Source organism: Myiozetetes cayanensis, unplaced genomic scaffold (assembly GCF_022539395.1).
Source record: "Myiozetetes cayanensis isolate MyiCay16 unplaced genomic scaffold, myiCay2020 scf17, whole genome shotgun sequence".
Taxonomy (NCBI): Eukaryota; Metazoa; Chordata; class Aves; order Passeriformes; family Tyrannidae; genus Myiozetetes; species Myiozetetes cayanensis.
The window spans coordinates 12043892-12069587 of NW_026087378.1; the positions used below are offsets into that span (position 1 = coordinate 12043892).

The 25696-nt window shown below is 46.1% G+C and overlaps 1 protein-coding gene across 1 annotated transcript in view; it reads left to right on the forward strand.

Annotated features, from left to right (window-relative positions):
- The window catches only part of LOC126638559 (collagen alpha-1(XXIII) chain-like), a 167494-nt gene that overhangs the window by 117180 nt on the left and 24618 nt on the right, over window positions 1-25696 (forward strand). The window contains 3 exon segments of the mRNA XM_050312532.1: window positions 2560-2604; window positions 9648-9677; window positions 12424-12437. Coding sequence (XP_050168489.1) covers window positions 2560-2604; window positions 9648-9677; window positions 12424-12437 — 89 coding nt within the window.

The window sequence follows — 25696 nt, forward strand, 5'->3', positions numbered from 1 at the left end:
GAGCTTTTGGGGCACTTGGGCCAAATTCGAAATGAATCTAGATATTATTATTTTGTTTTATTTGGAAAACTTCTGTGGACTGTAGGTGCTGCATGTTTCCAATCTGCCTCTGGTATTTGCTTTGAATCTTTGGGCCCGTTGGAATCCGAAGCCAGGAAGGTTCACGCAAAGTGTTGTGACCCAAAACTGTTTAATCTCAGATCTGCGGTCTCGGAGCCGCAGCCTGACTTGGATACCTGATGAGTATCAGCTGAGCAAGCATCTCAGAATCTGACTTCTGCCCATGAACCATAAACCTGCTCCCCAGGGAACAAGAAAGTAAATTGGCCTTTGTGCAGGAACAGCCAGCTAGAGCGGGGCCGTGGTTTCCTCGTGCTCAATACCAGACCCCACGGTGTTCTGCTGCAAAGTTCTCCTTCCTTCTAAGTGAAGCCATATGAAAAAAAACCAAAATCAGCTTTCCTAAGAGTGGCTGAACCAACCAATTTGTTCAAGCTATTCTTCTGGTCGATTCATTCTTAACTGAAAAAACACTGATTATGTTGAAAGCAACTTGAAAAATGCCAAAAGAGAAGAAGGGGAAACAAGTTAAACCATTTTGAGCTCACAAAAAAAAAACCAAAATTAAATACAACCACGGATGGTGTTAACAATGGTGTAGAGCACAATATGTTAGATATGAGTTCCTCTGGAAAATAAGACCCTAAAAGAAACATTAACCTTCATCACTGAGAGGTCACAACATGATCAGCTCGCTGTGCCATGCTTGCAAGAGGAGAAAAAACCCCTCTGATTTAAGGATCCAGTAAGATAGATCTTCATTTCACTTGGCCAGGGTTTTTACCTGAATGCTGTTTCTAGCTTCTTTGGACCAACACACCCAAAAATTCAGCGCCCAAGCAGCACATGGCTTGAAGGAAGAGATGTGCCCAGATTCATGGTACATATGTCTGTGAGTACGTTCTCAGTGGAAAAGGGTGATGAGTAAGAGAAATGTGAAGGAAAAGCACAAGCTGGTGCCACAAGTTCTTGGGTAAAACGTGCTTTACTGGTCTAACATTTCAAAAGCGGTGTCTGTACTCAGTGGGGTTTTTCTGGGCTGTGGTATCAGGCTCTTTCTTACCCCAGCACTGTAAACTGTCCTCAGTGAGCACTGGTTTACCTTATGCCCAACAGGGATTTGCCTGTGCAGCTGAAGGGATGGGAGGCAGCAATGCAGCCTCTCAACCATGAGAACATGGGTTAAGGACCAGACTACATTTAATTACAAGGCGTAAAAAGACAATAAACACACGTACCATAGACCTGTTCTCCCGGTGCTGATGGATTACAGTGTTCATCAAGCAGCCCAGTTTGTAATTGCCCAATTTGCAGTGGGTAAATTAGTTCAAACAAAAGTTATTTACTGCACTGTGGACAAGTACATGGGTTTGGCTTTTGTCAATATTTTGTGTGAGCTGTAAAGTGATGTTGATTTTTAATATTTCATTTACTTGCCCACGGTAGATGACATTAAGTGGCTGCTACACAGCAATTGTGAGTCTGTTTGTGAGCTTTCTACCTTGTTTCTGAGAAGCTATTATTTAGATGCATCCATCATCTCTTCCTCATAATATTTTCAAATAGTAATATATTTCACTGTCTTTCTTTGGTTTTGGGTTACTAAATCTGTCATCTTAGTGGAGAGCTTACTGTGTTGTCAGAAATTACATATTATGCCCTGGATTAAGGCTGTTTAGCTTGAACGTGACAAGTTGTTTAAAAATAGACTGTGTTATGCTTTGTGTTCATTCTGCTCTCCAAAACTGCCTTTCATAACAATGTAAATAGAGGACTCCCAGAGCTGATACAGTGGAGCTGGCACAGTTCAGAGGAAAGACTCGGCTGTTGCCCAATTGACTTTAATGCAACATAAATCTTAATTACATTGAACAAGCGTCAGGCTGCAAGGTCTTGGGAGATGGAGTCATTAGGTAACAGTTTACAGTGAACATTTATCTTTAAACAGATTCCCAGGCCTCCTTAATTTCCTTTGTAGTCTCTTAAAGGGGTTGGAAACAAGAGGTTTAATATGGATTCACTTTATGCCCAACTCGTTTAGCAGCATCCAAAGCTGAGGGCCCAGAATAGGCTAGAAATTGCTAAAATAATAACTCCCAATCATGCAGACAATTGACTTACAAGGTTGCAGATGACATTAATGACTCCTGGGTTGCTCCTGTGTTGTCCTCTTGTTGTGGGAACTGGGAGCTCCTTGTACATTTTCTTTTTTTCCCCAGAATTTTGGAGCATGTAAGACCTGGTTCTCTCTACTATATGAGCAACACTCTCAAATAACTTCAACACCTACTTGCTTAGAGAGCCTGACCTTGGTTTTTTTCACCCAAATTCTATGTGTGGGATTTAAGATGTGCAGCCCACTGATTTTTTTGGGCAGTTGGGAAAGGGAGGGGGGAAGACACGAGGCGGGCTGGATCCCAAGGGAAGAACATGTGGTGGGTCCTCCCCTGAGCTCTGTCCATGGGGCACCACTAACCCTGTGCTCTCTGCTCCCCACAGGCCCCCCCGGCAGGCGAGGGAAGCCCGGCCGGCGCGGAGAACCCGGTAAGTGTCACCTTGTCCCTGCAGCGTCACCCAGGGCCCTGTGGGTGTCATTGGGTGAACCTGGAGCCCTTCAGTAATGACACTGCTCACCTTCATCTAACGGGCTGTAGGACGGGGGTTCCCACGTCCCTGCGCGCTGGGTACAAAGGTTTCTATAAAAACAACCAAAAAAATAAACCAAAACGCTGAAAAAAGTGAAGGAAAACAACCAATCAAAACAAACAAACAAATCCAACTCAAAACACCCACTGCTGTTCGTATTTTATCCATCCTTCCATTTCTCCCTTGCAGCGTTCAGCCCTTTTATTTTCCCATCCAACACTGAAGCAGGACTGTGGATAAGCACAGGAGCAGAGAAACCACCCAGCTATTTTTGGGTGGGAGGTGTGCTCTGGCTTGTTCTCTGCATGTGGACGTGCCCATACGTTGCCTGCTGGCCGGCTGATGGATGGTGTCAGCATTTCAGAGTGAGGGCTAACCAAACCTCAGCCACCTGAGCATCAGTGAGCCCTCACAGCGGGTGAGGCTGCAGAGCAGCCTTGCTGGGAATTTTTATTTGAGCTGACTGTTTAATATTGTGTCTCTGTCACTTCAGTGTGTCTGGTGGGGTTTTGTATTTTTTTTTCCCCTGTCTTGTGAAATGGGAAAGCACCAACCCCCTTTCAGCTGGGGAGAAGTGCTGTTTACATTCTGCTGTAGGGTCTGAGTGCTGCTGGAGATGGGAGAGATGAGGTTGGTGTTGCTCCTTCTAAGGAGACAGACAGGGATGTGCCTAGAAAGCCACACAGTTTGCAACTGCCTCTGCAGGAGAGAAAACAGCAGATTAAATTATACACTTCTGTGCTCTTGGGTTCCTGAACATGGAGAGAAGGAATGGGGACCAGGTAGATTTTCATTTAGCAAGGAAGGTGTTTTTGTTCTTTGCTGCCTCTTGTTATAGAAAATACATGGCTGGGTTTTCAAAAAGGGCAGCTTTGATCACCAATATTTTAAACAATTTTTTTTTAACTTTGGGGGAAGGAAATTGAGGGGTTTTGTGCTGCACACCAGCAGCAGTGAACTGGTGGATTGATTTCCATGGAAGGCAGGCAGGCAGGCATTTCCCTTCTCTCCCATTGATGGTATTTCAGTGCATTAGGTGTTTTCTGAGATATTTTTGTTCCTGAAGCATCAGGGATTTATTCTTGGCCAAGGGATGGGTACTGCACTCATGGGGGGTGGTGGATCCCAGCCAGCTTCATTAAACCCCATTCTCCTTGGGCTGTAGGAATAACCACCAGACAGCTTTGATTGTTTTTTTGGTTGGCTCTTAACTGTCACTAATGGCTTTAAGAAACACAGTGCAGTACAGCATTCAACCAAGGGCAGCTGGAGGGGTCAGCCAACGAATTTGATTTTGTATTCAGGCATTTGTGTAAACGCTGTCCAAGATGTGTCTCTAGTCCATACAGAAATCTGGGAGGTAGAGCTGAGCTTGCACTGCACGTGCCCTTCCATCCCTTCCCCCTCTTTCATCCGAAAGCTTTTGAAAAGCAGCATTTGCCCTCGTGCCGTGACATGCCTGCAAATGCCACTTGAGCATCCCTCTGAAGCAGAAGGCTGCCAGAAAGAACCAGCAAGAAAAAAAAAAAAAAGGCATTATAAAAGAAACAAACCAAACAACAACAACAACAGAAAATTCAAATCGCAAAATAACTTTTTCTCGACTTCTTTGCTGTTGTGGAGGAAAATCAGGCATGGTGCAGCAGCCACCCCTGTGCAGGGAGATGCACACTCAGAGGTGCTCGGTGGGGCACAGCAGTTAAATCCCAGGAATGCAGCTCAGTCCCTGTGGATTGTCCCTCTGCACTGCAGAGACGCACGGAGAGCAGGCGTCCCGCCGTGTATTGCTCTTGGCTGAGCTGCCAGATGTTTGTTTTTCCAGATAGCTTGAATATATATTTCTGTATTTGTTTGAGAACCTGACCACACATAAACCAGGTCCTTGTTCCTTCACTACAGCTGATAAATGGGAATAAAATTTTGTTTGTGTAGCACGCTGGTGTCCATCCCCAGGGACACTGCCTGGTTGGAGCTTCACAGCATCCACACAAACGCTGTTGGAGAGCCAGAAGGCTCAGCCCAGCCAAGGGGAGCATTTTTTCTGGCAGTTGTTGAAATGGCCATGTTGAGAAACTTTTTCTGATTTATATTGAAACTTTCAGCTTATATCTCTAAGAAACAAGCAGAGAAATTTTAAGAGATACTTCTGTCCCTTTTAAATCACATCCCTCCTGTTGATTTAAACCAAGACTGAAGTTTGCTTTTTTCTTTTACCATGATGGATCCAGATTTAAAAAAAAAATATTAATCCAAGAGTTCTGTTTCTCTAAACTGAGGATCCATCATCCTGAAAACACGCTGGGACAACCGCTCTCCATCCCAGAAAGACACCATACCATAAAAGATAACTTTTTTTTCTTGGGGGGAGAGAATTAACTATTTGGACTGTTTGGAAGTGGGGCGAGCCTGGCTGGACGTGCTTCAAAAAGCACTTATTAAACCACGGGGATGAACCACCATTGCCCCTGGGACCCGCTGAGGGCGGGCTGTGGGTTTCACTGGGACCCTGAGTCTGGGCTTGGCTTAGTTTATTTTCTTCCAGAGGAGCATAAAGGCAACAAGTTTTCCCCATGGGAAGCCCTGGAGGGCAGGGAGGGGCCTGTGTTAAACCCCAGCCTTCCCTTGGGCTTCACATCTCTGGCGGCAGCTTGAGCTTCCTGTGTCGGCACAGTCGTCCCCACTGTCATCCCTTCCCTGACCTCAGACACAAAGATCAAGTACCTGGGAGAGTGTTTCTGCTGCTGTCAGCCCAGCTGAACAAACCAGGGAGTAATTGAGTCAAATGGCTCCATCTGACACGTTTTATTTACTCTCTCCATCACCTGGCCCTGTGGGAATCACTGATGCAGCAGTGGAACAGCAGACGTGTCCCAGAGCTGGTCACCACAGTGACAGTCACCCAGGCACCACCAGAGTGAAAGAGGTTACTTTCAGTAACCAATTTATTCCAGTGTTGCTACCCTGAGGCCGTTTGGTCTGGTCCAGCACGTCCCAAGCTCCATCCCAATCCTGCCAGCACCAACACACAGGTTCCACCATTCTTATTGCTGTACACGAGCATCAGCAGATGCAAAGTTAAGCACAGCCTTGAAGACCCACCCAGGGAAATGGTTGGTGTGTAAAAAGGGAACACATTTTTAATACAGCTTTACGTGGGATTTTTCAGCCTTCTCAGAGTGTGAGGTGGAAGGAAGGTTTTGCAGCCCTCGCTGTGGCGGTTGGTGCTGACAGCCTGCACGTCTCAGATGCAGTTCTTTGTCCGTGCCAAAGGCAAAAATCAGGTTTAATGTCATGTTTAGCTTATCCTTTCAATGTGGTATGTCCCAGTGAGGACACAGTTCAACTGCTGGGAGTGAGTGTTTGTGAAATAACAGGGATTTTCTCCAGGGACCTGGGAGGTTTTGCTTGCTGCCACCTGGTGCTGCCTGAGTGGGATGGGGTATGGATGTGCTGCCCTCCCCGGGCTCTACGTTTATTTTTTGTAAAGATTGATCCATACAGGGGTGCCCCTGAGGGATGGATGAATCAGATCCAGGATTCAGTTTAAATATTTGTTCAAAGTCTTTGCATAACTCAGTTGGTGGGAGGTGACGCTCGTGTCTCTTGTACCATCACCCTAATTTCTTCCCCTGGCTTGAAGACTGACCCAAAAACTGCCCTGAACCTCAGAATATTCCCTCAGGATAAAACAGGAGAGGAGAGACATGAAATGCTTAGTCTGGAAAGTCTCTGGGTATGTCTCTGCTCTCCTCACATGAAGCAAGAGCTGGTTCTGGACATTAACACCCAAAGCTGATGGCTGTGCTGTTGGGTAGCCCCTGTTTGCATCAACTGTGAACAGCTACAAAAACTGCCCTGGTAACAGTTAACAGGTAGGCCTGAGAGGGCATTTTTTTTTTAATGAAGTCTAATTTCATTGGAAAACACTGACTTGGCATTATTGCTTGTTTCTGGCAGTAAAAGTTTTGTTTACCAAGTTTTTCCATTTCAGTAACACTTGTTGGGGAAGTGTGTTGAAACTGTTGAATTGGGATAAAAGTCTTCTGCCCACCACCCGTGACTTTTGGGTTCCAAATTTACCTTGCGCTGCAAATGTTGCTTTAATCTGAACTTCTAAGAAACTTTTAGTTCTAGGGGTTTTTTTGTTTGTTTGGTTGGGGTTTTTTTCTTACAGCTCTCCTGTTTATATCCTGGAACAGGGAAGAATCTAAAGCTTTTTTTAAGAAAAAATTCGAAGTGATTTCTATGCTGGGAAGTGTTATCTCTCCCCCAGCTCTGCATGGACTTTAATCTAATATTTTACTCTTAAATCTTTCAAACCCATTGGCCATGTGATTGACTGAACGAGTGCAAATATGTAGCTGTTCTTATCCAGTAAGCACATGTCTGGGTGTATGTGGATAAATCACCCAGAAATTTGTATTTATTTGTGGGTTTTCACCGTTCCTTATGTTTCTCATACCCAATGACTTCTTTTTCTTCTGAACTTCAGGACAAATCTAACTTGTCCCACATTCACTCTCCTATCTGTTTGCCTAGATAGGAGTTAGAGTTCAATACACAGTGAGAAATAATTTTTCTGGATTCTCTGTGACTTCTTGTGACTGCAGCAGTTGTTTTGCTTGTTGCCCATGACTCAGTTACTCCCCTTACAGCATCCTGAATTAATAACTCTGTATGTCTGTATAAATATGCATAGCTATGTGTTTATGTAGATATTTATGTGTATGTGTACATATTGTTTTTAAATTACCATTTTTTACATCTTCAGGGGACCACACGTGTTTTCTACCTTGGGGATGGGCTCTTTGCCCATTAAGGCTGCAGCAAAGTCCCCTCTGGCTCTTGCTGAGCTGTTGGGAAGGTCTGGCTGGTTTTGTTTCCCCTGCCTGGCTCTCCCCTGTCACGGCAGGAAAGCTTGCATGATGAATGATTTGCACATTTAACAGAAATGATATCTTATCCCAAAAATTCCCAAGCTGCAAAAATACTTAGAAATAAATGACTGTGACCTGTCATTTCCCATATGTTTGTGTACTGCTGGGGATGATGCCACTGTGACCTGTTAGCGCTTTGGATATACAGAATAACATTAATGTTAGTCGATCAGGAAATCTGGGTCATTTATTTGTAATGAGTTTCGATTTTCACCTCCTGCTAGCACAGCTGGCCACGTTCTTAAGGAATCTCTTGGTGTTCCCAAATATCTCCATCCCTTGCAGGCTGGGGTCCTAGGTGTTCACTCCTAGGACCTTTGTTCAGAGCAAATCAATCATAGACCAAAATCTGTGTTTTTGCAGGTTATTTTGTCTTTCTCCTCTCCTCCTGAAATCAGCCACCAAGTTGATTTGTTACGGAATTTTCAATACACAAAGGCTGCCTCCAGCTTCTGTTTGTTGTAAGAAGAATTTCCAAGTGGTTTCATTCCTCCTGATTCTCACAAGTCAAAATTATTAGCAGTAAATTCTGGCAAATTTCTCTGAGAAGATCATGCCTCTTTATGCAATGTGCCCACACTGGTGAGATGGCTGGGTGGGGGCAGCCCCTGGGTACGTGATCAACGTCATTATTTATTGTTGGCTTGCAAAATATTTGACTTTCTTCCATAAGAAACAAGTGTCTTGTGGCTGGGCTGCTGAAAAACACGTTCAGCAAGCCAGAAAGTGATGTTGTTCCTAGGAGGAGAAGAGCTCAGTCCAAGAGGTTTCACTCCATGCCTTAATGGAGATTTATCTAGCCCTGTTTGGCCAACAGCACAGTTAAAAATTAGTGTAACTCCACTGATGTGGCTGGGGAACATCCCAGGGTCCATATACAGACCCCCCCCCAGTCAACAGTGATTCCTGGGTTTGAGAGGGAACCACTTTAAAGAGCACCTTCCTGCCCGTGTTGGGGTTAAAAACAGTAGCTGAGAAAAGGCAAAAAGGCAACAAATTCCAAAGAGATTATAATTGGTACATGATTGAAATCCCATATTAAAATAATTTCCTGCCTGCTTCTTATTTGAGACTCAGTCTTTGACTTTCCACAGAAGGGCTTTTGTGGGCAGCTCGGTGTGAGCGAGTTAATAAATCGGGTTTATGATTCTCAGTTAATCAATTGGCATAGAGCCACTGACTTCTGTATTCAGAAGAAATTAAACCTGGGGGAGCAAGTTCAGAGCCTGTGTGAATTTTGGCACTGAAGGAAATGGGCTCCTGGCACGGAGGGAGATGTGGAGGTTGTCTCCTGCCCTCCTGTGTGGGGCACTGACCGAGTTCAGGTGATGGACACAGGGTGAGGGGGTGGTTCTTGGTTCACTGCCAGTCTTTACTTGCTACCAGTCTTCATTCTCAAGCTTTTCTTGTTTTTTGTTTTCTGTTTTTTAATTCAACTTAACAACGTTTTAGTTTTAAAACGAACTTTAAAAACCTTGAAAACGTATTTGCTTGAAATATGTCTTGATTAATATTGTTGAATAACCTAGGATGAACAAAGCTGATTTGTTTTTTCCCCCTCCATTTTAATTTTCCTCACGTTTTTCTTTTCAAAGTGTGATTAGTTTCTGGTTTTGATCAGAGCATGAAGAAGTAGAGCAGAGCTCTAGGCTGCCTCGTGAACAGGAGTGCAATGTGGATTGCTTTGGATTAGGGTTCAGTGTTCACCTCTGTGTAGCACCAGCCTGGGCAAGCGGTGGGAAAACTGCAGAAATTGGTGTGGCAGGTGGTGAAAAGCCCTGCACTGCTGGGAAATATGGGGGAGATGTGGGTTTTTTTTCCTACTGCTGCTGCTAGTCACAGTGTCAGACTGTGGCACCTGAAGTCTCATCCCATGGGAACTGAACTGGGAAGTCCTGAACAGATCTGATGTTGGTTCCTGTTATGTTGTGTTGTATCAGATTATACCTTTTCTTTGTAATTAAGTGACTTTTTTTTTCTCTCTGTTTTTCTTTTGTTTTCCAGGACCTGCAGTAAGTATCGTGGATTTTACTGGTTGGATCGACAAAGTTAAGGCTTCCCCTTCCCCTGCCTTTCAGTGTCCTTGCAAAAGCACAGCATTTTTCAGTAGAGGTGTGTCTGGAAGCAAAATTGGTACCAGATGCTTCTGGGGTCTTTTTTTTATGATTGTAGACAAATAGAAGTGGGGGAGGGGAATTTTAAAATGTTGAACTTGCTGCCCTGAGGGACTTCCAGTAATTTTAAGCTCAGAAAATATTCAGTAAAAAAGAGTTCCCCTTTTAAAGAGTTCTTTACTCTGTCTCCATTTAACAGAAACAGTGCTGTACTAATATTTTAACATATTGGTGGGTTTATTGGTTCTAAAGCTTTGTCTTGCTTTTCTTATCTGTCGTGTTTCCATCATTTAATACGAGTTTGGTCACCTCTCAAGGGGGGGCTGGAGGGAAAGCCATAGCTTGCTTGCTTCTCTCTTTGAAGTCTTGAGGAGAATGATGAGCATTTCTACCAATACAATGAGAAAATTTATGGGGAAATAGTTGTTTGAAGGGGTAATAGCTGAAAATGTGTCAACTCCTCCTTCCAAGTGTTCAGACGTGCTTTTGGCTGTGCCACCACGTTCAGATCTGGTGTTCTCCTGCTGGTTTTGGAGCGAGAATTCACGTTTTGTTTGTGCCCTCCCAGCTGCTGAAGGATTGTTAAAAAAAAAAAATATTATGGATATTAGGTGCTTCAATTTTTCCACCTTTCCTCCCCCAAAAGGAGGAGGAGCAGGGGAGGTGCAGGCTGTTTGCAGCCACGACTCCTTCTCCGTCCTTACAATAACAGAGATGTTTCTTCGTGTTGTTCTTTTCCTGTAGAGCCTCACTGGGTTAAAGAGGGATCATTTCAGGAAAACTTAAATTTGGTTGCTATTCCTGGGCCTGATCATTTCCAGTGCTGTAAATGTGTTTAAAAGCCAGAAGGTGACTGGGGATGTACTTGGAGTGTTGGGGTTGTAACAGCACCGTGGCTTTGGTTCTCCTGTGGGCTTAGTTCAGGGATGTCAGCCCTTGGAATTTTTACTTCTATTTCAGGTTCATTTTTTTAATGTAAAGACTAAAGAGGGAGCTGAGCAAAATGATTATTTGTGGGGCTTTTGCAGGAGCAAATTGGGAGGTTGTGGAGGGCATCCACTGGGGCTGAGCACAGGCATGTGGAGCCAGGGAGGCCTTTTGGGTGCTGGGGCTGGTCCCCACAGAGCTTCTGCCTGGCTCTTACCTATTTTTTCCCCTCTATGCCGCTCATGCAATTATTTGGCTTAATTATTTAAGAAAACAAGTACTTTCTCACTCAGTGGCAGGTTACAAGCAAAGAGGATACCGGGATGTTGCCTATTTAAATCTCCATATATACATACACCTCTCAAGGGACTTTTTCCTCTTGGCTGAAGTGCTTTGGCTCGTTCCAAATGGGTGTATTTGGCTGTTTTGGTCCTGCCCAGGGGCTGTTCTGAGCCCACACGCAGCAGGCTGGGTTGCACTGCCTCACGTGTGCTGCCTGGTCACGTTTATTGTATGTGATTTGACATAGGCAACATATGGTGCACTATTAATTTTTCTTTGTCTCTAGTTGGTTTCATTTCCTGGTTCCCACGGCACTATTGAATTGCAAACAGAGCACAGGGGAGATTTAACACAAACAAGACCTTTTTTTTATCTTTTTTTTTCCCCCCCTTCTCCCCTTGCCCTTCTTTAAAAGGCAGCTCCTGGTTTAGTTCATTTTTGTTTTGGTTTGGGTTTTTCCCCTTTTTTTTTTTCCTGCTTTTTAGCATAAGCAGCATTTGCCAGAGGCTTCTTTAAGCATAATATATAAGTCCTAGAACCCACAGAACCACAATGTTATTTTATTTCAGCAGTACTGTATTTATTAGTTTCTTTTGTTTCTTGATTTTGGCCATAAGGAATCGATTACTCCTTACATGTACAGCATCACACTGCTCAAACTGCATCCTCAATTCTGTTGTTCCCTAGTAGCAGTTGTTCTGGTATTTTATTTTTTTGGCTGTCATAATCTAGTTATGTGTATGAAATTACTAGAATTTGTGGTACAGGATTTGTGGCTGCTGGATGATTGATTGTCCTGTCTGTGAGTGAGGGGGGGGTTTCTGCTCAGATATGCCATAAAACCTCTGTTTTGGAGAGTATTAAAATCACATGCTGGGTAGGAAATTTCTACAATTGAAAGATAGACTTACCACAGACTGTAATTAAACATTTACAGTCGCAGATATTAGCAAACACATTATGTGTTAGCGAGGGCTGGGCGTTACAATGTTCCCTATTTATCCGTGTGTGCTCCAGTGCCTTATAAATCTCCATAAAAATCTCACTGTACACTTGATCCCAAGACTTGTTAAATTGTTAAATAGGCGGTTGTTGAAGTCAACACTGTTTCTGGATGAACAGGAGGGTGCTGCAGGAGGCATTAGGGGCTGCAGGGGCGCTCAAGAAAAGGGAAGGGGGCTGTTCCATGCCATGAGGAATGCCTGGCTCCGGCTCTGTGCCCGCAGCATGCTGACATAACCTGTGTTTGTGGGAGCAGATGACACTGCTGTACCAGAAACACTCTTTACTGCCTACTTGTGTACCAGCTAATACTTAACAGCTCCTTCCAGGGAATCTGCCTTAGGTCTGGCTTGCAGCAGGCTCTGCTGCAGCTCACGGCGTGTTCAACAGCAGCTTGGGCAGTAAACGCCTTTGGGAGCCCCCTGAGGGGAGCAGAGAAGGTGAAACATCCCCAGTGGGAGCAGAGAAGGTGAAACATCCCCAGTGGGAGCAGAGAAGGTGAAACATCCCCAGTGGGCCGTGTTTTCTCCTGCTGATCTCGCAGGTGGTGCTGGCAACCCGAGCAGGGTCTTTCCCCCGTGGCATCAGCCGTGCTTCCTGCTTCATTGCAAAGGAAAGCAGAGCTTAGATGTGAGCTGGGAGAGCTGCATCCTGTGAGGAAACTGATGGATCTAAGAGGGGGAAACCTTCTGTGAATCGGGTGCTGGCACAGGAGGTTGAAGCTCAGCAATTGCTGTCCTGGCTGCTGGCTCAGCAGCCACAGCCTCCTTGACCTCCAGGTGTTTCCAAACCTCTGGGTGCCCCCATCCCAAGGTCCCAAGGCAGGTTTCCAGCCAGGATCCGGTGTGTGCCGTGCACATCCCTGGCTCCAGGGGCTGCAGGGGCTGAGCACAGGCAGCAGGGATGGGTGCGAGTTGGCAAAGCCCTCGGTAAGTAAAGCACGAGATCAAAACCTGGGCAGGAGACGCTGTAGGTGTGACCAATCCGACAGGAAAACTGCCCTGAGAGGTTCCTCAGGAGCTCAGTGCCAGGGCTGGCTGGGGAGCTGGTGGCCCCATGTCCTGCCTGCTGCTGTGTTGTCATGCTGCTGCTGATGCATTGACTGACCTGTCTCCCTTGTTCCCCCCCCACAGGGGCAGTCAGGACGCGATGGTTACCCGGTAACTCCGCTATTCCTTTTATTTTTATCCTCTTCTAATATGCTCTCTGTGGTCCTCTCAGTCTTTTTTCCCATGACTTGAATTCTTCTTCACCTTTTTTGAGTTTTTTTTTTTTTTTTAATCCTCTTGCCTCCTTCTTTATCAGCAACAGCTTTTGAGGGATTTAGCCCTAAAAGGCAGAAGCCTGTGCAATAATGTTTATGGGATGAAATACTTGAACCCTTTCATAGTGATGTTTATGCTCTGGCCTAGGATTTCACTGGACTGCAAAGTTAGTGAAGGCTTTGGGATTTGTCCCACTTGGAACTGTAAGTGGCCAAATTTGGGGACACTGGTGAAAGAGCCTCAGGTGTTGAGATAGATCCTCATTTACCCTCCTCCAAAAATTTTTCCCTGGGAGCAGAGATGTCCTGCTGTGACGTGCAGGAGGAGGGAGTCCTTGTTCTGGCCAGATCTCAAACCACAGGCTCTCATCTGGCTCCCCTCATCCCCACTAATGCACTTGGTTGGCCGTGGTGCCAAAGGGCTCCCTGTTTGGTGTAAGGGGTTGGTAAGAACCACTGTGCAGATTATCCATGTTCACAGCATGTTTCCATCTCTATTTCTGTTTTTTGAATGGGTGCAGCAAGTCCTGTGCTGCCTGATGCTCTGGAAGGGGTCTTCTTGGCTATTCATAGCCTTCTCCTTCCTGTGCTTGATGCCCCTTTTTCTTTCTTTTTTCTTTTATTTTTTTCCCTGAAGGAGTGTGTTAGGAGAACTCCCTCCTTGTCTCTGCCACCTCGTGCCCTGGCCCAGTTCCCCTTGAATGCCCATAACCAAACACCTCTTGAGTTTTACGAGTGTCTTGGAGCTCAAGGGAGAAGGATTGGAAGGGAATTCCAGAGCTGTTTGCAGTTTTCACTTCCCCTGGGACCCCTGTGAGCCTCCCTGACGAGGACAGTGGTGTTTCCCAGAAGGGAAGAGGTGGGAGATGGGGTTAATTCTGCAGAATAAACCTCTGCTGACATTGCATCCCTAACACAAAGGTACTTAGCACTTCACCAAATGATTTGGGTAAGTTCAGTTCAGTGTGAGGGAGGAGCTGGGAGCCTGTGAGCGAGCAGGGCTGTCCAGGGAAGGGGTTTGTCTCCCTCAGGTGGTCCCTGCCTGCAGCAGCCCCAACCCCGGAGATGCTGGAGCAAGGAGGTTGTACAGATGCACCAGTGATCTGCTGGAAATGAAGATTTTAATTTATTAGAAATCAAGACATGAGACTTTGCTCTAATGGGCTGTTTAATGACAGTTTTAGGGGCTGTTTAATGTCAGTTCTAGGGTGGCTTTTTGCCCCTGTGGGATGTGGCGAATCACTGCTGGATTAGCAGTACCCGTGGCAGGTTTGTCCCTTCTCCTCTGTCTCAGTCATGTTCTGGCAAAGCTTTTGTGTGTGTGTTCTGGCTGTAGAGCTCTGAGAACCAGAAATGCTGGGAGAAAACAGTGACTGTTCCCCAGGACAGAGCACCATCACTGTCCCCAAGGGCAGCCTGGCACTTTGCCCATCCCAGCTCCTGCTGGGGGATTTTGGTGCTGCTCCAGCTTTCCTGGATGGGGTCAGGGACTGGCAGTGACCTCCAACTCCCTTGCCATGTCTGCACTGGGAAAATGGCAATAACATCAGCACAAGTTTTTTCCTCTTCTCTCTTACCCCTGGGACCTGCAGCCCAGGTGGGCTGTGGGGCTGGGCTGGTCTTATTCCAGACTTTGAAACCCAGCAAACATTGAATTAATACATCCACAGGGCTGTGGCTGTTTTAATTACCTTTATCTAATGATAATTGCATTTCCAAAGCAAGGTGTATACCTGAAGGAGGAGGAAACTAAATATAAAGCAGGCTTAGGAGTATTATTCAGCACGAGCATATGGACAGGTTTTATTACATCCAGTCATGTAGTCAAACCAATTTAATCATTTAGTTCCCTTCAGGGTGATCAAATAAACTCCAAGCTGCTTCAGGAGGAGGATGTGATGCAAATGCAGAAGTAGTAGGTGGATATTAAATGGTGTTTGGTGCCAGGGATAGGTGTAGGGACACATTCACCCCTTGGCTAGCAGTGCTTTGTTTGTAAGCTGCTGGTGTAGAAGTGAGCTGCAAACAAAAGAAGCTTTAAAGGGATGGAGTGATCCAGAGCTCTGGAAACAGGGCCAAAAGGGAAAACAGATTTTATAAGATGATTTCAATATTTTTATACTCAACATCCTAAGAGGAGGGGTTTGTGCCCTACAATAAAACTTTACAGAAGAAACAGTTTTATTCTTTATGAAGTTCTGTAGGATTATTATTATTATTATTATTGTTATTTTTGAAACTCCAGAGAGGATTTAGTTTCTATTTTTAATCCTATGGCGTATCCTACTAACTGTGCTTAACAGCTATGAAGAATGCTGGGATTTGCTGCTCTTTTGGTTGTGTTTTATTTGGTTTTGACTTCCCATTGATCATGGATCATAATACTTACCTCTTTAATTTGCACTAAGTGGCAGTGATCATAAGCTCTGGGTTTTGGGGTGCAAGAGCCTGCCTTGCTTCTTGCTCCTGAACTTGCAAGAATGCAAATTAATGCACCAGAGAGCAGCGAGGCTTTTACTTCCTTTTTATGCCAAACAACTGATGTTGGAAGTTCCTTTTAGGGAAAAGGGAAAATCACCTTAAATGACTTCTGTGGGGAAGAAGAGCACTTTACCCCAAAGATGGAGGAGAACTGGCAGGTTGCTTTTCTCATCTGACAGCTGAGTGGTCCTTCTTGCAGCACAGCATGGTGTTCCTCTGGCTCTTTGTGCTGGTGGCTGGAGTGACACGTGGGTTTGCACTGGATGGTGTCCTGGGGTGAACTGGCAGCATAAATGATTCTTTTATACAGAAATCCCAGAATAATTGGTAATTGCAGGTCGACTGCAGGGCTCCATTGATTCATGAGACAGGCATTGTCTCTGAGGAAAAGGCAACGGTAAAAATGCAGGAGAAGGAGCGGTTTTTAGACTGCCAGTTTTCAGACGAGGTCCTGGGCAAACAGAGCTACCTTTGGTTAGCCCTGCCTGGTGGTATTGCTGTGCCTGCCAGTCCCTGCTCAAGAACCTTCCCGTGGTTGTGGTGGTGGAGCCCTGGTTGTCCTGGCTGTGGGCTCTGCACAGGTCCAGGTGTGTGCTCAGGTCTGACGTGGAGGGAGCTGCTGCAGGACCAACCACTGCTGGTTTCACTGCACTGCCCTTGGTGCTTCCCACTGCCATCTTTTCTGGTGAGATGACAGCAGCCTTTAGGACGAGGGAAATCTGGAGGACACCTTTAGCCTTTGCCAAAAAACCACCTGGCCCGTGCCCAGAATGAAGCACAGCCCGGGGTTTGCAGAGGGGAAGCAGATGTGGATGGGAATGTGTTTCTCGTTGGGCAGAACCCGGCACTGTGACCCCTGGGACGTGTCCCTCGTGCTTTCTGAGGAGCTCCTGTGCTGCAGAGTGGTTCCCCTGCGCTGCCTGTGCTGCCGGTGCGTCAGCCTGCCGGGTCACTTGTCCTCATAAAGCTGGGAGGGAGCAGGGAATTGGCTGTGCAGGGGCTGCTGACGTGAGCAGGGCGGGCAGCTGTGTCTGGGCAGCAGGAGAAGGGGAAAATGAGGAGCAGATGGAAGAGCCGGGACGCGAGCAGGCTCTGAGCTGACCTTTCGGAGCAGGGAGAACTTGGCATCACGGAGCTCTTCAGTGGCCTCGGATAATGTGAGGAGGGAGAGGCACTGCCCCGGCTACAACAAAGACATTGAGGGGTTGGAGAGTGTCCAGAGAAGGGCAACAGAGCTGGGGAAGGGTCTGGAGCACAAGTCTGATGAGGAGCAGCTGAGGGAGCTGCAGGGGGGACCTTCTTGCTCTCTGCAAGTCCCTGACCAGAGAGTGGAGCCAGGTGGGGATTGGTCTCTTCTCCCGGGAAACAAGAGGAGACAGCCTCAAGCTGTGCCAGGAGAGGTTTCCATTGGATATCAGAAAAAATTCTTCACCAAAAAGGTGGTGAGGCATTGGACCAGACTGCCCAGGGCAGTGGTGGAGTCACCATCCCTGCAGGGATTTAAAAGATGTGTGGATGTGGTGCTTGTGGACAAGCTTTAGTGGTGGCCTTGGCAGTGCTGGATGGTTGGACACAACGATCTTAGAGGTCTTTTCCAACCTGAATGATTCTGTGATTCTAAGCAATGGTTGTGCAGTGTTTTAGCAGCCTGGCTCTCATCTCCTTCCCTGCCCCACACAGTCATGGCTCTATAATCGCCTTCAAACTACTCAGCTCTCCTCCTACATGATATTTCTCTTCTTTCCCAGTGACATACCACGTTTGTGGTTCACTAGAACCCATTCCTTTCCCTCTTCCCGTCTACTGGAGAGGCCTTTTGAAACCAAAGTCTCTGTTTCTTGGGAGTTTCATCCGCCTCTGCTACTCATCCCACCCTCAAATCAGTCTCAGCCTACACTGCTACGTGACATCCCAAATGGGAGGGTTGTCACTTGAAGTAGGAAGAAACCAAAAGAATGAAGTTGATTAATGAGGGGAATTACTTCATGTGCATGTCTTCATTAATAAAAAGCAGAGCAGGGAAGAGGCTTTGCAGGAAAAAACATGATATGAAACAGAGTTGTCTCCTATTTTATGCATTTTCCTTAGAATACTAGGATTTATTTTTAGTTGAGCAGTGTGTTATTATATTCCTCCAGGGTATAATGTTTGCCTTCTGAATTTTCTTAACCCTGGAAGAACCCAGGCAACGTCCTGCCCATCTTCTGCAGCAATGGGAACCTTTTGGGAAGGCAGGGAGAAAAGGTTTCACATTCTGCCTGCTTAAAAGTAATGCAGCTCATTACTCAAAATAGTGGAATATTGAGTATCCAGCTCTGGGGTCCCCAGCACAGGAAGGACATGGACCTGTTGGAGTGAGTCTAGGGGAGGTCACCAAGATAATTGGAGGAGTGGATTCACACTGACAGAGGCAGGGTTAGATTGGATATTAGAAGTGAAATTCTTTATTGTGAGCGTGGGGAGGCCCTGGCACAGGTTGCCCAGAGAAACTGTGGCTGCCCCATCCCTGGAAGTGTCCAAGGCCAGGTTGGATGGGGCTTGGAGCAACCTGGGCTGGTGGAAGGTGTCCCTGCCCTCAGTAGGGGAGTTGGAATGAGATGATCTTTAAGGTCCCTTCCCACCCAAACCATTTTATGGTTCTATGAGTAAAAGCATCCTTTTCTAGTCACAGGTAACTACAGCAATATAATCAGCTAATGGATTTATGGTGAAAGAGAATCACAGCAGGGGTGTTGCTCAAGGCTGGCACTCCTTTTGGGGAATAATTACTCAGTTGGAATGGAAATACTCTTGTACAGGCCATGCTCATGTATTTGTAGCCCAAGTCATGCTGAGGAGCTGTTGGAGCTATGCAGGTCAGAATCTCCAGAAACTTCTCTTTTGGGAGCCTTGGACAGTGAGCTAATATATTCCTTTGGCTGCAGTGTTGAAAATCCAGTTATCCACTGAAGTCAGCTGTAACGTATAAGCCAGAAACGAACTGGTAAGGATGGTAAAACTCTGGTTTTAATTAATTTTCAAGACATAAAGTGAAGCCAAATGTGTTTTTTTATGCTGATGTCTGTGAGAGGGGTTGACAGAGCATATGCAGAAGGAAAGATGGTTCCCTGACTTGCAAGAACCCAGCACGTGGAACAGAGGCTTTGGTCACAGCTCTAGACCTTGGCCATAATCAGTGGAGTTTGGGGTTTTCTCCCCTCAGCAATTAAGAATTTCAGTTAGCGTAGACAACTTAGCCAGGGAAGGTCTGTGCAAGCTTCTCGTGTGTGACCCATTAATGTACAGAGAGGATGAGGTGTGGGAAGTGAGGAGCACGTGCCTGAGCCTGTTCCTGGTGGCAGTTCCTCCGTGCCGTTGTGGTTTCTCAGAGTTTACCAGAAAGCTCCAAGACGTGTGCTTAGCCAGGCACTTTGGCAATGGCACCAACAGAAAACCAGATGTGACATTAAAAATAAACTACTTTTACGAGAGGACTTCAGAAGTAACTTAGAATTGAACTGCCTGAGGTGCCTCCATCTATGCAATTATCTCCAAGCTCGGGTGTGCTCAGGGTGCAGCCTCAGAGAGTGTCTGAAGGAGCCCTGCACTGCTCTGTGCCCAAAGCAGAGCATCAGGCAGTGTTTTAACTCTTCAGGAGGGCTGCCAGAAACCCCATGTGAGATAGGGGAGACCACGCTATGTGGTCAGATCTCATGGCGTGTGTGGATCTCAAACTTTTCCTGGCTTTGTTGGTTTTTTTTTTTTTTTTTCTGCAGTAGGCAGATGCTTTCCAGACCTTGGGTGGCAGCTCATGCATAGGCATGGATTGCCTGTACATCACATGGGTGTTTTGGCTGGTTGTGCATCACTGGGCTTGGATATTTTCAGATAGTGTGTCGTGTGATGAAGGCTTCTGTTGGTAAGGTAGTTTGTTTTCTTAGCTAGGCTAATCAAGGTCATAACTGTAATTTAGGGTTCAGTCGTGTGTCTGTTCTCAGGAGTATCTTTACTCATAAACATCCAGACTTCAAGGAGCACCTCCTGTGTGTGAAGTCATTTGCACACATACCTCTCCCAGTAAGAGCCCAAAAGACAGAAGTTGCAAACATTCATTTTACAAGGCAAACTTTGTAGTTCCAGTCTTTCTCATTTTATTTTAATATCATTTTTGTGGCCAATTCACGTAATTATTTGCCCAGAGGGAAAGCCCTCTTTAAACAGGGAAAGCAGATCCAGAGTGTTTTCCTGCTACATCCATTTACTGGCTCTCTGATGTGGAAACAACAATGATTTTGTGAAGACCAGCTCTTCGTGGCAACACTTTATTTTCCTTTTGATTTAGAGGTAATTTTTCCACAGGGATAATAAAAAGTCATCTTATATCCCACCCAGTAGAGGAACTGCAGATGCATTTGTTTATCCTCTGTGATTCCAGTGGTTCTGGATCAGGAGAAGAGAGGAGAGGGCCTGGTGAAGGTGCTGACAGCAACAGCAAGGAGAACTTTGCTGCCTAAATTACCCAGGCAGGGCAGGGCTTTGGTTTCTGGCTTCTTTTGCTGCTTTTCCTCTGTTCCCTGCTTTGATTGTGAGTGCAGCTGGTGGATCTGCATCTCTCTTTCCAGTACAATTGGGCACAGCTGTGTGGTACCAAGGCTCGATGTGTAGGCTGAGAGAAACTGAGGAAAACTAAGAATTCTGCTCGTTATCCCCCAAAGAGAGGTGATCCAAACAGCAGCTGTCAACCAGGAATGACACTGCTGAGGAAGGAACATAAAGGCAGTCAGTTGCTGAAGTGTTTGCTTGACATGGCAATATTCTTCCAAAATCTTAGCTTACTGACTTAAAAACTGCATTCCTGCCACAGGGGCCATCTCCTCTCATAGCTGGACATTAAAAAAAAAAATAAATCCAAAGCCCCACTGGACATCAGACCTTGCAGCAAGCACTTGCACAGAACACATGGAACTGATTTAAGCCTCAGGAGTTTGGGGGAAGTCAGGGGACTCTTTCTTCCATAAAAGCACTCCGTTGTTTTGGAATAAAACTGGATGCAGTGTGTGATGCCCAGATGAGTGGGCTCGTGCCCCCGAAGTGGTGCTCGGCAGCAGATAAGGTGAGCTGGCACATCTGCCCAGGAATCACTGCAGGAGGAGTGAACAAACTGGTTCTGTTTCGGCATCTCCAAGTGACCTTCCTCGAAAACCCAAGCAGTGCCCCGTGCAGCTCCAGCCCAGCCTTTGTTTTCCACCCCTTTGCAGTGTAAGATTTGATTCCAGAGCGTTTCTCTTGAGCATCTTTGAGGAGACATCCAGCAGGACAAGGAGGGAGCTCCGTGCACAGAGGGAAGAAGGCACATCTTGTGGTTAAGGAAGAGGCAGCTCCTGCAGGGGAAAAGGTCCCTTATCTCCACTTGAAACCCCAGTGAACGTGGTTGTCATGTCTGGAAAACAGCTGGGAACTGAAGTGCTCTGGTGAGCCCACGCTGGGGATGCAAAGCAGGGGCTGAGCAGTGGGCAGAGCCCAAAAACCATTCTGAGGGTAGGGTTTGGGTTTGTTTTCTCTGGGGTTGTTTGTTTGTTTGTTTGTTTGTTTCCCAAGGATTTCAGAGATGCTGGAAGTGTCTGTGCCCTGTGGAAGGGAGATGGGCTCTCTCAGCCCCCGGATGCCCAGGAGGGACCAGCCCAGCTCCCTTGCAGAGCCCCAGCATCTGGTTTGCATTATGGGTGAAGTTTTTAGCAAATTACTGCTCCTTTCTGCTCCGTTTCCATCAAAGAATGGGCAGAGGCCTCCCAGCAGTCTGAGGACAGATCTTTTTTTTTGGAATAGAGCACAGATTTGTGAGGAGTTTTTTGTTACCTTGTTAACACACACTTGGCTCTTATCAGGCCGCTCTGCATCGTTTACTTGACACCTCTGCTGGGGGGTTTATTGCTGGCAGCCTGGGCTGTGGGACATGATTCCCTCTGGAGAAGTGTTTCAGAGGAGCTTTTGAGGCTTTGGTGATGCTGAGCCCCTCCAGATTCTGTGGGCAATGCACAGGGTGTGCTCAGGTGGCCTTTTTGGAAAGAAATCTGGGAGAGAGAGGGGTGAGAGCTGCTGCAGCTGGGGGACTCTGTGGGCAGGGGGGACTCAGCTCATCCCACTGCTCAGAGCTGCCCTTTTAAGATCTCCTCCAAGACTGGAGTTGGATGTTACATGCAGGGCTGTGGTTTGCAGGGAGATGGATTTTGGGAACCCCATAATTGCCCTTCCTTGTAAAAAGGAGTAGTGTTTCCTAGCTGAATAAGGAGAGCCTGGCTCTGAGGCCAGGCAGGATATGGCCTGCCTGTGTAAATTATTTCCAAATGAAAACAATTAGTCTTGCAAACATTAAAAAATAATCACGTCTCATCAACATTGCTGTTTAGTGCTTGAAAGAAAATTGTAGAAGCTGTTTGGGTTTTTTGTTTGTTTTGTACTTCCCCCCCCCCCCAAAACAATGCAAAAACTATCACCTAGTAATGAAAAAGTGGTTTTCCAGTTTGCATGTAGTCATGGAGCAAAAGGGAATTTGTGCTTGAAAATACTGAAATATCTCTTTTCAGACAAAGAAACAGAGAAAATTATTAGCAAAGGATTTTTAATAAAGTTGTTCATGCTGAAAAAATATTATTTTGAAGTGCAGGGCTGTTCCCCTGTGCAGCAATCCCATCCCATTCTGGTGAGGCCATCCATGCTATATGGAGTTAAACACGAAACTATCATGATATAAATGATCTTAATGCTTAAATATGACAGCTCCTGGTAGGAATGTTTCCAGTGCTGTGTTGTGCTGCAGACCAACATGATTTTGGGGACTCACACCAGTGACCCAGAGGTCAGGGCTGAGGCAGGAGGAACTTCCCACCAGGGATTTGTCCAGGCTCACAGCAGTGAGCAGTGTGTGTGTGGATAATTCTTTATATGACCAATTTCATACCCTTCACAGGTCTTCAAATGCAGTAGTAAATTTATTTATGATTATAAATAGTAATGATAAATAGTAAATTATTAGAAGTATCTAATATATTAAAATGCAATAACTCAAATGCATTTAGAAGGTCAAACGTTTACTGTAGCAGAGGTGGCATTGCACGGAGTAGAAATGTGTTATTTTATAAGGGTTGATGGTCCTTCTGCACCTGGGGGCTTCAGGGAGGGAGGAGCAGCAACTGGGGATGAGGTGACATCCCAGGACATGTCTCTTGTTCTCAGTTTATTCCCAGTTGGTACCAGTGAATCTCAGCTGCTCTTTAGAGGACTCGCAGCTCATTCTTCACTTCTCGGTGCCTTTTCTCCCCTTTCCCTTCAGCTGGGAAGTTGGGAGCAGCCACAGCAACCTGGCTGCCTTCCTGCACTTTCCTTGTGACGGCTCTGGCAGGCCAGGCTGGGCCACAGCTTTTGCCAGGGCTTTCTTCTCACACAGAAATGTGCCAAGGAACGGCAGTGCCAGCAGACACCGAGGATTTACAGCGTGTCCTATCGGAAGGGATGGTCCCTGTTCCCCGGCTCTGCTGCAGACCATGCTGCCCAATGACCCGGGGCCCTTCCCAGGGACACTAAAATATCGCGGTGCTCTTTTGTTCTGACACTTTCCTCCTCCTTAAAAATGTAAGATTTTGCCCCTTTTTGAAACCACGGAGACTGAAAGGCAGCCCTTTGAGTTCGTTAAAATTTGACTGCAGGGTTCCTTCCGACCCCTCTGCTAATTTTTAGCAGAGCAGGAAACATTAAAAATAACCATGAGAGAAGATTTCCCAACTCAGAAGGATTGTCCTCTTAATAATTCCTGGCTTTGTTTTCACTAGATATTCCCCCCCCTCTTAAAATTCCTATGACACTGTTAGAGCAAGCAGCTCCCTGCCAGCAGCAGGAATGGCACTGGAGGAGGAAGGCAGAGGGCCAGGTAGCCAGGCTGGCACCTCGGCATGCTCTGAGCCAGAGGTGAGTGATGTACGTGGGAAATGCTGATTATTTATTGGGAGAGCTTTTGCATGGGAATCAGAGCTTGCAAGCTCCCCATTGTCCCTTTTCGGTGAACTCAAAGCTGTCCTCAGGCCTTCAGCTGATCTCAGCAAGGGCTGAATCTCATTTTTGCAAAGGGAGGTGGCATTTTGGTGCTGTATCTCAAGAATTCCGAGCTTCTACTGTGAAACAAAATGAAGAAAAACATTGGAAGTTATTTTCAAACGTATCTAAATGATAAATGGCTCTTGCTCTGAAGATGAAATATTGTGTGGCCAAACCAAGGCATGCATGGAGAGTACACGATGTAGTAACCAAGCTCTGCTCAAGCTCCAGCATCTTCTCTGAGCTCTGTCTGCATTCTCAGCATCATGTTATTAAGATGTCATTAAAAAATGTATCCTTAATATACACCATAAAATATATATCATTATATAAATAATGTCCTCACCTCTTTGTGAGGGGTCAAACCACGGCGTGTGGTTGCAATTTTCACTCACCCCTGCCCCGTGTCACCAGCTCTCCCTGCTAACCCAGCTCCTCCTGCCCCACAACCTGAGGGCTCCAGCCAGATGGTGCAGATGTGTTTTCTTTATCAAACTGACAGCAAGAATTCCTCTTTTTTCCTCCAGTGGGGAGGATGTCCCACAGAGCTGCTGAACCCACCAGTCCTTACTTGGTGCATGGTCAGAAAGCGAGATGTGAGTTGGTCACCAGCTGGGAGTGGGCTCTGATGTTGGCTGGGGCCACATCAGGGTCATCTTCCTCAGACCACCTGGGATCAATGTATTTTGTCCCACCTGGCCAGTGCACTGAAGGTTTGGGTGAGAATCACGTTTTGGAGGAAATGGGTTGAATTTTCCCTCTGCCTTGTCTTAAAGCATCAGGTTTGTCCTGGGCAGAAAATTCGTCCCTTCTCAATGTGGTGAGCACTGAATTATGATAAGTGTGATCACTGTGAGTGAGATTTAAAGACTTGTGATCAGGAGTGGGTGAAGGATGAGTGAAATTTGCCCCTGGGCAAAAAGCACAGCATAAAGCCACAGCGATGCTTTCCCTTACTTGGGGTGTCCAGAAAACTCACCTTTTTCATTGACTTTGTACTGGTTTGTTTAAGTGAAAGTGATTTTTGGTTTTTAAGTGGGGGAATATGGGGTTACTTGTTGTTTTCCTGTTCCTTGTTTATCAAATAAATTAAAGATTGCCTAATCTTTAATTAAAATTACATGGAAGAGGATTCAAATAAAGGACAATAATGATCTCAACACTTGGGTGCTCTTGGGATTTACAGGCAGTCAAGTCAGCCTGGATTTCAGATGATTTCTCCTGCTCTTCTCATGCAATCCCCTGGCTACTCTCAGGAGCCCTGCCTTGCTCACATAGACATTTGGCTGGGCAGGTAGAGCAGAGAGAATAAAACCCCCAGTCCAGACTAACAAGACATTTAAAAGTCTGTGTTAGTGTTGTCCATTCAGTGCCATGGCTGGCCAAGAGCCCCTCTGAAACCCTGATGGATATTGTTTCTCTCAAGCATTAAATGCTTTCCCTCAAACAAAGATCCTCTGAATAGGCCATTGTTTTTTCCTTCTGGATGTCCTTTTGTGGACTGATACAAGAATAGCTAAAAGCTGATGAATTGGTGTTGTACATTAAAAATAAATAACTAAAATCTGGGACTTCTACTCCTCTGAGAAGTTGAATGTGCTGCCAGGTCTCTGCTCAGGTCCCATGTCCTGCCCTCTGGAGGACAGGGAGTCGCAGGTGAATCACCCCAAACAATCACAGTTTCAGAAAAGGAGCTCCATGGACCTGATGCCTTTCCCAGCTGGTATAATCTAATTAACTGAGGTGAGATAAAGCAGGGAGGAGGTGGTGGAGAAGAAGTAGCTGGGTTGTGACTTGCAAGCCTTTGCACTGATAGGCACAACTGCTTTATTTGTATTTTTTATTTTTAACTTGCCCAGTGAAACAGGGGAGCACATGGTGCAAATCTGGGGGTGAGAGCTTTGACCGAGGGCTTT